This window comes from Coregonus clupeaformis, chromosome 18, assembly GCF_020615455.1.
Source record: "Coregonus clupeaformis isolate EN_2021a chromosome 18, ASM2061545v1, whole genome shotgun sequence".
NCBI lineage: Eukaryota > Metazoa > Chordata > Actinopteri > Salmoniformes > Salmonidae > Coregonus > Coregonus clupeaformis.
Genome location: NC_059209.1, coordinates 21,620,728 through 21,631,946, shown reverse-complemented (window position 1 = coordinate 21,631,946; position 11,219 = coordinate 21,620,728). Strand labels below are relative to the sequence as shown.

The 11,219-nt window shown below is 43.8% G+C and overlaps 1 protein-coding gene across 4 annotated transcripts in view; it reads right to left on the bottom strand.

Annotated features, from left to right (window-relative positions):
* Positions 1-559: 559 nt before the first annotated feature.
* The window catches only part of LOC121551991 (cytosolic carboxypeptidase 1), a 51,428-nt gene continuing 40,768 nt past the window's right edge, over positions 560-11,219 (bottom strand). For all 4 annotated transcript variants that reach the window (XM_041864716.2, XM_041864715.2, XM_041864714.2 and 1 more), the window contains exons 24-26: positions 10,994-11,170; positions 6,830-6,990; positions 560-1,998 (exon numbers count right to left, since the gene is read on the bottom strand). In XM_041864716.2, coding sequence (XP_041720650.2) covers positions 1,836-1,998; positions 6,830-6,990; positions 10,994-11,170 — 501 coding nt within the window. In that variant the 3' untranslated portion in view covers positions 560-1,835. The remainder of the gene's footprint in view (positions 1,999-6,829; positions 6,991-10,993; positions 11,171-11,219) is intronic.

Sequence of the window (11,219 nt, the reverse complement as noted above, 5' to 3'; positions counted from 1 at the left end):
CCCCATCCAACCTGACAGAGCTTGAGAGGATCTGTGGAGATTAATGGGAGAAACTCCCCAAATACAGGTGTGCCAAGCTTGTAGCGTCATACCCAAGAAGACTCAAGGCTGTAATCGCTGCCAAAAGGTGCTTCAACCAAGTACTGAGTAAAGGGTCTGAATACTTATGTAAATGTTATATTTCCGTTTTTTTTCTTTTAAACCTTTTTTTTCTTTGTCATTATGGGGTATTGTGTGTAGATTGATGAGGGGGGAAAAAACAATTTAATCCATTTTAGAATAAGGCTGTAATGTAACAAAATGTGGAAAAAGTCAAGGAGTCTGAATACTTTCCGAATGCACTGTATAGCCGGAGGGGCATTAGTGGCGGGCATACACATCATTTGCACTCAAACAGAATAAACAAACCCCTCTAAAAACACTACAAATTCAAAACGCATCCCAAATACTCAAACCACATACAACACCACACACAAAACACATCCTTCAAAACAATATCCCCAGACAGCAGAAAAACTGAGATTGACTAAACAGATAATAATACATAGCCAAATGATCGAGACATTTTCACATTCACATTTATTTCCCATGATTTCATAGCAAGCTTCAACTTATTTGTGTTACAATCAAATTAAAAGGTTTCTGCAGTTTGCTTTTTTTACTCCCACAAACGCCCAGCACAATGGTGGACTAGCATTTCCCTACCAGAAACACACACACACACACACACACACACACACACACACACACTTTCTCATATACATACAGGGTCGCATCTCACAAATAAAATATAATAAAATAAATTACAAAAATAACATTATTAGCCATGCACTGACTGTACATACGCAACCAAAACGTAATACCTACATCTTGAAAAAAAAAACTCTAAAACAAATCTCTATGCTACTCCCAAAAAGCAACACCCTTTCTAAGATGGAGTACCATTGCCCTGTACGGGCAACCAACTAAGCTTACAAACAGACTGGAGAAATCCATGTACTTCTCAGTACCGCAAAATAGATCCACAACATCAACATGAGCTTCTGACCTTTTAGGTGAGGATTGTAAATGTGACTTTTGTTCTCTCCTGTATCTCTGGGTTCATGCGTACGGTATGTATGTTGATTTGTTACATGTGCAAATGGTTCTACATTGCTTGCTACTTTCCTGGTATGCTAATTGTGCATTACTGTTATTAGTTGGTCATTGTGTAATACTGTAGTCTTTATGCAAATATGACCGAGGTGTACATTCCATCTCAACTTGTGTGTAACAATATAATTACATATAGACATAGAGTGTGTAAATAGAGATTTATAGATTGTCATTTTCATGACAAATGGGGACATTACACCAAAACCCTTGTGTTAACTTGTGTTATTTGTCTAATGTGTCTATTCGTTGTACAACACTTCTAAACATTCTATCTAAATCTGTTTGAGATACGCAAGGCAGATAAGTATGGATGTGGTATCCATAATGCACCAAGGACAGAGGGGGAGGAGTGAGTGAGGTCAGAGAAAAAGGGGGGATATCTGGGAGGAGGGGGTAGGAGGAGAAGGAAAATATGGTCTGTTTCATCTAGGAGGCAACAAGAGTTTGTGGTTTGAACTATGCTGTAGGGACAGGAGTTTTTCCTGAACACTTGTCTCGACCAGGGAAAAAAAACGTTGGCTCCTAGCCCTGAGTTTTTCGTAGGTATGTCACAACATGGTCAGGAGAAACTCCTCGAGCTAGGGTCACAAAAGGGACTGGGTTAAGAGAGGTTAAGTAGTGGTCAGGGTTAAGAGTGGTTAAGTAGTGGTCAGGGTTGGGTAGTGGTCAAGGGTTTTGAGCTAGGTGAGTGAGTCTCTGTGGTTGTTGTAATCGGAGTGGTGGTTGTCGTGGGGGTCTGCGGTGTCGGGGTCGTTGTCAGGTTCATCGCCACTCTCGGCGCTGTAGTCCACCTCCTCCATGAAGGAGTGCTCTTCGTCCTCCAGCACATACGTACTCGGGCTGCTGCTTGACAACAACACAACACAACAAACAGTCAGTCCATTATTCTAGGCATGCTCAATTAAAAAAATCTAAGTCCTTGAAAGCAAACAAAAAAGATTTGAACCTGGGTCTGGACAGAAATTAAATATACATTATTTATATGATTTCAGAAAGAAATTCAGAAAGATAAAACTAGTGACAGGTAATAAAAAGTATACTAACAACAAAAAATCACATCAACTCACTAATCGTGCTACATTTCTGTTAGAGACATCTCTTTTATGCGTCAGTTTAGTGGTTTAATGGTTAAACGTCTCAGAGGTTTAGTGGTTTTAGTGGTTTTTAATGGTTTTTAATGGTGTGAGGGCTTTGAAAGAGGATCCCATGGAGACAGTGGATGAGGGGGTTCAGACATTGACCCCTGCTCCCCCCTCACCCCGCCCCTGAGAGAGGTAAAGTGGATTAGGAGGAGGGTGTGACGGGGTGTAATTGTGTAATGGGCTGGATGGACAGAGTGCTGTCTGGAGAGGAGTGTTAAGATCCCAGAGTGAGAGAGCTTGAGCCATTACAGTCCATTAGAGAAAGATTGCAAGGGCCAAACTCACTCACACTGGACCGGCCACACACACACACACTTGCACTGTATACATACAGAATGTGTATGTGCATACACACACACACACTATTCCAATCCTATTGTTATTATGATATCATGGGTCTGATGATTAAAAATTGAATGATAAAAAGCATAAAATCATAAAACTGTTATGAGCCTATAGCCAAGCCCTGAGGTCTCTAACCTGGCTGCTTGAAAGGCTTCAATAAATAAATACATCAATTATACATGGCTAAATCAATACATGAGGAGAAGAGATTTGTAAGAAGGAGCCACATTGACATGTCATGAGGATGCTGAAGATGATGACAGCGAACAATGCAGCTACACTACTGTCCTGAGTGCTGGCCACACTGCAACTGTCAATTAAACTAGTGGATCATGTTTGGTTTAAAAGTTGGAGAGTATGACTGTGTGTGTGTGTGTGTGTGTGTGTGTGTGTGTGTGTGTGTGTGTGTGTGTGTGTGTGTGTGTGTGTGTGTGTGTGTGTGTGTGTACACAGTGGGGGGAAAAAGTATTTAGTCAGCCACCAATTGTGCAAGTTCTCCCACTTAAAAAGATGAGAGAGGCCTGTAATTGTCATCATAGGTACACGTCAACTATGACAGACAAATTGAGATTATTTTTTCCAGAAAACCACATTGTAGGATTTTTTATGAATTTATTTGCAAATTATGGTGGAAAATAAGTATTTGGTCAATAACAAAAGTTTCTCAATACTTTGTTATATACCCTTTGTTGGTAATGACACAGGTCAAATGTTTTCTGTAAGTCTTCACAAGATTTTCACACACTGTTGCTGGTATTTTGGCCCATTCCTCCATGCAGATCTCCTCTAGAGCAGTGATGTTTTGGGGCTGTCGCTGGGCAACACGGACTTTCAACTCCCTCCAAATATTTTCTATGGGGTTGAGATCTGGAGACTGGCTAGGCCACTCCAGGACATTGAAATGCTTCTTACGAAGCCACTCTTTCGTTGCCCGGGCGGTGTGTTTGGGATCATTGTCATGCTGAAAGACCCAGCCACGTTTCATCTTCAATGCCCTTGCTGATGAAGGAGGTTTTCACTCAAAATCTCACGATACATGGCCCCATTCATTCTTTCCTTTACACGGATCAGTCATCCTGGTCCCTTTGCAGAAAAACAGCCCCGACGAATGATGTTTCCACCCCCATGCTTCACAGTAGGTATGGTGTTCTTTGGATGCAACTCAGCATTCTTTGTCCTCCAAACACGTCAAGTTGAGTTTTTACCAAAAAGTTATATTTTGGTTTCATATGACCATTTGACATTCTCCCAATCCTCTTCTGGATCATCCAAATGCACTCTAGCAAACTTCAGACATGTACTGGCTTAAGCAGGGGGACATGTCTGGCACTGCAGGATTTGAGTCCCTGGCGGCGTAGTGCGTTACTGATGGTAGGCTTTGTTACTTTGGTCCCAGCTCTCTGCAGGTCATTCACTAGGTCCCCTCGTGTGGTTCTGGGATTTTTGCTCACCGTTCTTGTGATCATTTTGACCCCACGGGGTGAGATCTTGCATGGAGCCCCAGATCGAGGGAGATTATCAGTGGTCTTGTATGTCTTCCATTTCCTAATAATTAACTCCCACAGTTGATTTCTTCAAACCAAGCTGCTTACCTATTGCAGATTCAGTCTTCCCAGCCTGGTGCAGGTCTACAATTTTGTTTCTGGTGTCCTTTGACAGCTCTTTGGTCTTGGCCATAGTGGAGTTTGGAGTGTGACTGTTTGAGGTTGTGGACAGGTGTCTTTTATACTGATAACAAGTTCAAACAGGTGCCATTAATACAGGTAACGAGTGAAGGACAGAGGAGCCTCTTAAAGAAGAAGTTACAGGTCTGTGAGAGCCAGAAATCTTGCTTGTTTGTAGGTGACCAAATACTTATTTTCCACCATAATTTGCAAATAAATTCATTAAAAATCCTACAAGGTGATTTTCTGGATTTTTTTTCTTCTCAATTTGTCTGTCATAGTTGACGTGTACCTATGATGAAAATTACAGGTCTCTCTCATCTTTTTAAGTGGGAGAACTTGCACAATTGGTGGCTGACTAAATACTTTTTTTCCCCACTGTATGTGCGCGCACGCCAAGGTTATTACAGTTTTGTGATTTAATACTATTTTTTATTTCTATTAGTTGTTCGATTTATTTGAAATTCAGTTTAGTTTCAGTTTGTTTTTAGGCTTGATTTACTAGTTTTTATTTAGTTTCAGTTTGATAAAAACACTTTCATTTTTATATGATTTAGTTTCAGTTTTAGAGTTAGGGACAAAAGGTAGCCTATGCATGGGAGGCTAGGAGCCATATATGTGTTGTATGCCTATAGTTCATTTTTTTGGGATGTCACTCTTTGCCAATGGGGGGCAGTAATACATAAATAAGGTGATGGGCCAGGACCATAGACATAACATCTCTGTCCCATGATGGTGTCTGTGAGAGCATGGGCAGCCCCATTGAGGCCATCTCTATCTTGAAATAGTACATTTTCTTTTTCACAAGTAAAAATAATTGGCTGATCCCTCCTGATGACCCAGCTGTCACGACTCCAACCGGGTCATCAGGCCATGCCAAATCGGGTCATCAGGAGGGATCAGCCAATTAAGTTGAAAGTCCCTCCCAGTTGACTAAATCAAAATTGCGAAAGTCCTCAATGGTGCTGCCCATGCTAACACAGGCTTTTGGCCACTAGAGGACTCCATACAACTCCATGGCCAGGACATAGGTTTGGTTAGGTTTCAATTATAAATCTATCCTAATGTGACTTGGATTTAAAGGATAAGCGCCTAGACTGATGCAAGAAATATGATTGAAGGAAACTCTTGCCAATGTTCACACCAATCCGATTTTTTTTTTTACTTTAGTAGTTGATGTAAACTGAATCAAGTACCTTTACCTTTATCTGACTGACAGAGACAGAAGAAAAAACAACAAATGAAGTCATGGCACATCACTGACTAACCCCTTCAAATAGGGTAAATAAAAACAGCTGGTGTGAGCATGCGGGTCTGGGCAGATGAGATGTAGTCATTGTTTGTGTCTGTAAGTTGTTCTTCGTATGTATAAGCTTGTTTTTGGAGTGTAAAAAATTAAATAACAAAAATAAAATAAAAATAAGCCGCAAAAACATAAGCAATACAACACTTCTTCACAAATCTATCAGTTCACAGCCAGCCAGCTTGTGTGTGTGTATGTGTTTCTGTTCAATCAAACAATAATTTCTGTTTTATCTTCAAGAAGAATCTGCGTCCAGAGAGGTGGTCGTTCGGTTTCTCAAGCCTGATGACATGCTGAATATTCTCTCCACGAACGCTTGGGATGCAGGGACAGAAACCAGATCCAGTGCCACAGGGCACAGCTTTGGATAAACAGCCAGAACTGGAGAGGTGACTCTGTAAACATGCCCCCCTTTACCTCTTCCAGGTATTTCCGCAGCTCACACGGGGCACTTCATGTCCTGCCAGGTCGACCCTCTTGCTGCACAGTGACCTCAGACACAATCTTCGATGCGAGGAAGCTATATTTCTGAAGAACTGTGGTTGAGATGCTTGCTGGATTCAACGTGCTGGCATCTTTCGGGGGTCCTGCTGCTCCACGGCTGTACTGTCCGAATTGCTGAAGTACAAAAGACTGCTTCCCTCATCAGTGGCTCCATCTCTGTTGAGCGAAGTGCCAGAGATGCACTTGGGTCCATCTGGCAAGCTGCTGCAGGGGCTGGATCGAAGTTGGCTGCCAGAGGATTCAATATGACTTCAGGTGGACCTGTCCCATCTGTTTTGCAACAGAAGCCTCAAGGTTGAGAAGGCACAGCACCACATCAGACAGCAACTGGCTGTCAGTTTGAAGTTGGTTGGTGTGGATTGCGAACGGCTCCAGCAACTTCAAAAGATGCTCTAGCTTGGCCCATTCACGCGCCGTGCTCGCCCTCAGATTTCTTCCCTGTTAGCTAGTGATAGCTAGTGATAGCTAGTGATAGCTAGTGATAGCTAGTGATAGCGATGCACAAGATAGGCCTATTTGAAACATTAGCATTTACTGGCAGCATTTACCCACCAGATTCAGAAGATTGAAAACCCCATTCGATTTTTGCCCAAAGTTTTGAAAAATATATAAAAAATAAACATAATTTATGATGGTTTTTATCTTATATGAGTTAGTTTCAGTATCGTTTTTATTTTTGTTTACTATAATAACCTTGGTGTGTGCATGTGTCTGACCTGGTGACTTTGCAGCGTGTCTCGATCAGGTCACTCTCGACGTCCAGCAGGTGGGCGTGGTTCCTCAGCTCCAGGGGCGAGGTCAGTCTCTTCAGCCTGAGCAGAGCCACACAGAACTGGGCTCCCATCTCCTCCAGCTCCCTGGTGCCTATCTGGAGACCCTGGACACACACATTATTACATTATTATTATTATTATTAACACTTATAAACACTGCGCATGCACACACACACACACACACACACACACGGCAGGTAGCCTAGTAGTTAGAGTGACAAGGTGAAAAATCTGTCGATGTGCCCTTGAGCAAGGCACTTAATCCTAATTGATCCAAGGTCACCGTTGATAATGGCTGACCCTGGCCATGACTCCACTCTTCGAGAGAGTCTCAGGGGGAGTTGGGAGATGCAAAAAAATATATCTACAATTTACACATGCTTATAATACAGACCTGTACATTTTTATTTATTTATTTATTTCACCTTTATTTAACCAGGTAAGCCAGTTGAGAACAAGTTCTCATTTACAACTGCGACCTGGCCAAGATAGAGCAAAGCAGTGCGATAAAAACAACAACACAGAGTTACATATGGGGTAAAACAAAACATAAAGTCAAAAATACAACAGAAAATATATATACAGTGTGTGCAAATGTAGCAAGTTATGGAGGTAAGGCAATAAATAGGCCATAGTGCAAAATAATTACAATTAGTATTAACACTGGAATGATAGATGTGCAAGAGATGATGTGCAAATAGAGATACTGGGGTGCAAATTAGCAAAATAAATAACAATATGGGGAATGAGGTAGTTGAGTGGGCTAATTTCAGAAGGGCTGTGTACAGGTGCAGTGATCGGTAAGGTGCTCTGACAACTGATGCTTAAAGTTAGTGAGGGAGAGAAGAGTCTCCAGCTTCAGAGATTTTTGCAATTCGTTCCAGTCATTGGCAGCAGAGAACTGGAAGGAATGGCGGCCAAAGGAGGTGTTGGCTTTGGGGATGACCAGTGAGATATACCTGCTGGAGCGCATACTACGGGTGGGTGTTGCTATGGTGACCAATCAGCTAAGATAAGGCGGAGATTTTCCTAGCAGTGATTTATAGATGACCTGGAGCCAGTGGGTTTTTGCGACGAATATGTAGTGAGGACCAGCCAACAAGAGCGTACAGGTCACAGTGGTGGGTAGTATATGGGGCATGGTGACAAAACTGATGGCACTGTGATAGACTACATCCAATTTGCTGAGTAGTGTTGGAGGCTATTTTGTAAATGACATCGCCGAAGTCAAGGATTGGTAGGATAGTCAGTTTTACGAGGGCATGTTTGGCAGCATGAGTGAAGGAGGCTTTGTTGCGAAACAGGAAGCCGATTCTAGATCTAACTTTTGATTGGAGATGCTTAATGTGAGTCTGGAAGGAGAGTTTACAGTCTAACCAGACACCTAGGTATTTGTAGTTGTCCACATACTCTAGGTCAGAACCGTCGAGAGTAGTGATTCTAGTCGGGTGGGCGGGTGCCAGCAGCGTTCGATTGAAGAGCATGCATTTAGTTTTACTAGTGTTTAAGAGCAATTGGAGGCTACGGAAGGAGTGTTGTATAGTATTGAAGCTCGTTTGGAGGTTTGTTAACACAGTGTCTAATGAAGGGCCAGATGTATACAAAATGGTGTCGTCTGCATAGAGGTGGATCTGAGAGTCACCAGCAGCAAGAGCGACATCATTGATATACACTGAGAAAAGAGTCGGCCCAAGAATTGAACCCTTTGGCACCCCCATAGAGACTGCCATAGGTCCAGACAACAGGCCCTCCGATTTGACACATTGAACTCTATCTGAGAAGTAGTTGGTGAACCAGGCGAGGCAGTCATTTGAGAAACCAAGGCTATTTAGTCTGCCAATAAGAATGCGGTGGTTGACAGAGTCGAAAGCCTTGGCCAGGTCGATGAAGACGGCTGCACAGTACTGTCTATTATCGATCGCGGTTATAATATCATTTAGGACCTTGAGCGTGGCTGAGGTGCACCCATGACCAGCTCAGAAACCAGATTGCATGGCGGAGAAGGTACAGTGGGATTCGAAATGGTCGGTGATCTGTTTGTTAACTTGGCTTTCAAAAACCTTCGAAAGGCAGGGCAGGATGGATATAGGTCTGTAACAGTTTGGATCTAGAGTGTCACCCCCTTTGAAGAGGGGGATGACCGCGGCAGCTTTCCAATCTCTGGGGATCTCAGACGTTACGCAAGAGAGGTTGAACAGGCTAGTAATAGGGGTTGCGACAATTTCGGTGGCATATTTTAGAAAGAAAGGGTCCAGATTGTCTAGCCCAGATGATTTGTAGGGGTCCAGATTTTGCAGCTCTTTCAGAACATCAGCTGTCTGAATTTGGGTGAAGGAGAAGCGGGGGGGGGCATGGGCAAGTTGCAGCGGAGGGTGCAGAGCTGGTGGCCGGGGTAGTGGTAGCCAGGTGGAAAGCATGGCCAGCCGTAGCAAAATGCTTGTTGAAATTCTCGATTATTGTAGATTTATCGGTGGTGATAGTGTTTCCTAGCCTCAGTGCAGTGGGCAGCTGGGAGGAAGTGCTCTTATTCTCCATGGACTTCACAGTGTCCCAAAACCTTTTGGAGTTAGTGCTACAGGATGCAAATTACTGTTTGAAAAAGCTAGCCTTCGCTTTCCTAACTGCTTGTGTATATTGGTTCCTAACTTCCCTGAAAAGTTGCATATCGCGGGGCTATTCGATGCCAATGCAGTACGCCACAGGATGTTTTTGTGCTGGTCAAGGGCAGTCAAGTCTGAGGAGAATCAGGGGCTGCTTAGTTCTGAATTTTTTGAATGGGGCATGCTTATTTAAGACTGATAGGAAAGCACTTTTAAAGAACAACCAGGCATCCTCTACTGATGGAATGAGATCGATATCCATCCAGGATACCTGGGCCAGGTCAATTAGGAAGGCCTGCTTGCTAAAGTGTTTTAGGGAGCGTTTGACAGTGATGAGGGGTGGTCGTTTGACCGCGGACCCGTTACGGACGCACGCAATAAGGCAGTGATCGCTGAGATCCTGGTTGAAGACAGCGGAGGTGTATTTAGAGAGTAAGTTAGTCAGGATGATATCGATGAGGGTGCCCATGTTTACGGATTTAGGGTTGTACCTGGTAGGTTCCTTGATAATTTGTGTGAGATTGAGGGCATCTAGTTTGGATTGTAGGATGGCCGGGGTGTTAAGCATATCCCAGTTTAGGTCACCAAGCAATACGAACTCCGAGGATAGATGGGGGGCAATCAATTCACATATGGTGTCCAGGGCACAGCTGGGGTCTGAGGGGGGTCTGTAGCAAGCGGCAACAGTGAGAGACATTTCTGGAAAGGTAGATTTTTAGAAGTAGGAGCTCGAACTGTTTAGGCACAGACCTGGATAGTATGATAGAGCTCTGCAGGCTATCTCTACAGTAGATTGCAACTCCACACCCTTTGGCAGTTCTATCTAGACGGAAAATGTTGTAGTTGGGGATGGAAATGTATGAATACATGTGTGAAACAGGACAACTATAAGCACCAACCAACCTAATTATTATTACACACACACTTCTGTCCCACGTGCAATCTCTCAAGTCCACAGAGGGCTTCCAGTAATATGTCTGTAGCAGAGCAGAACTAAAAAGAGGATACTGGCTTGGCGGGACCATGGGAAATAGAACCTCAAAAAAATATGATCCCTGCACATCTGTCCAAACACTTTCCCCATACATACATAACCTAATCAGCAGGGACGGAAGGAGAGGGACCATGCAAAACAGGCAACCCTAGCCTGCCCCTGGGCTCTGCAGATGTTGACATTGGCAACCCCAATGCTGAGAGAGGGAGAGGAGCTGACAGAGGTTTCTGCACTCACTGGACACTCACAGACCGACAGGCAGAACATCAGCTCAGTCATCATGGCTGGCACACACACACAGTGTTTAGTGGAGAAGTCATAAGCCTGGTGATATTGCTTTGAGTCACTAACTGTATGATTTACAGAACTATGGCTCCCCCTGCTGGTTGTTGGTCCACACACACACACACACACCCACCACAGGCTGGCTGTATCCAAACACACACACACACACACACACACACACACACACACACCTTGCAATTGTCATTGCTGGGACACACACCCACACACCTTGTATTTGCCCTGGTCACAGCCACAGAGTGTGCTCTCCATAGTGTAGCTGCGCTGGACTCCGATCTCCCTCCAGACCACCACGCGGGCGGTGGCCTCCTTGGAGCGCTCCACCACAAAGCTACAGCTGGCCATGCTGAAGGCCGGCGCTGTCTGGGACAGGATCTTAGGCAGAGTCTGAGGGAGGGAGAAAAGTTATAGTGTGACACCTATAGACAACAGACAG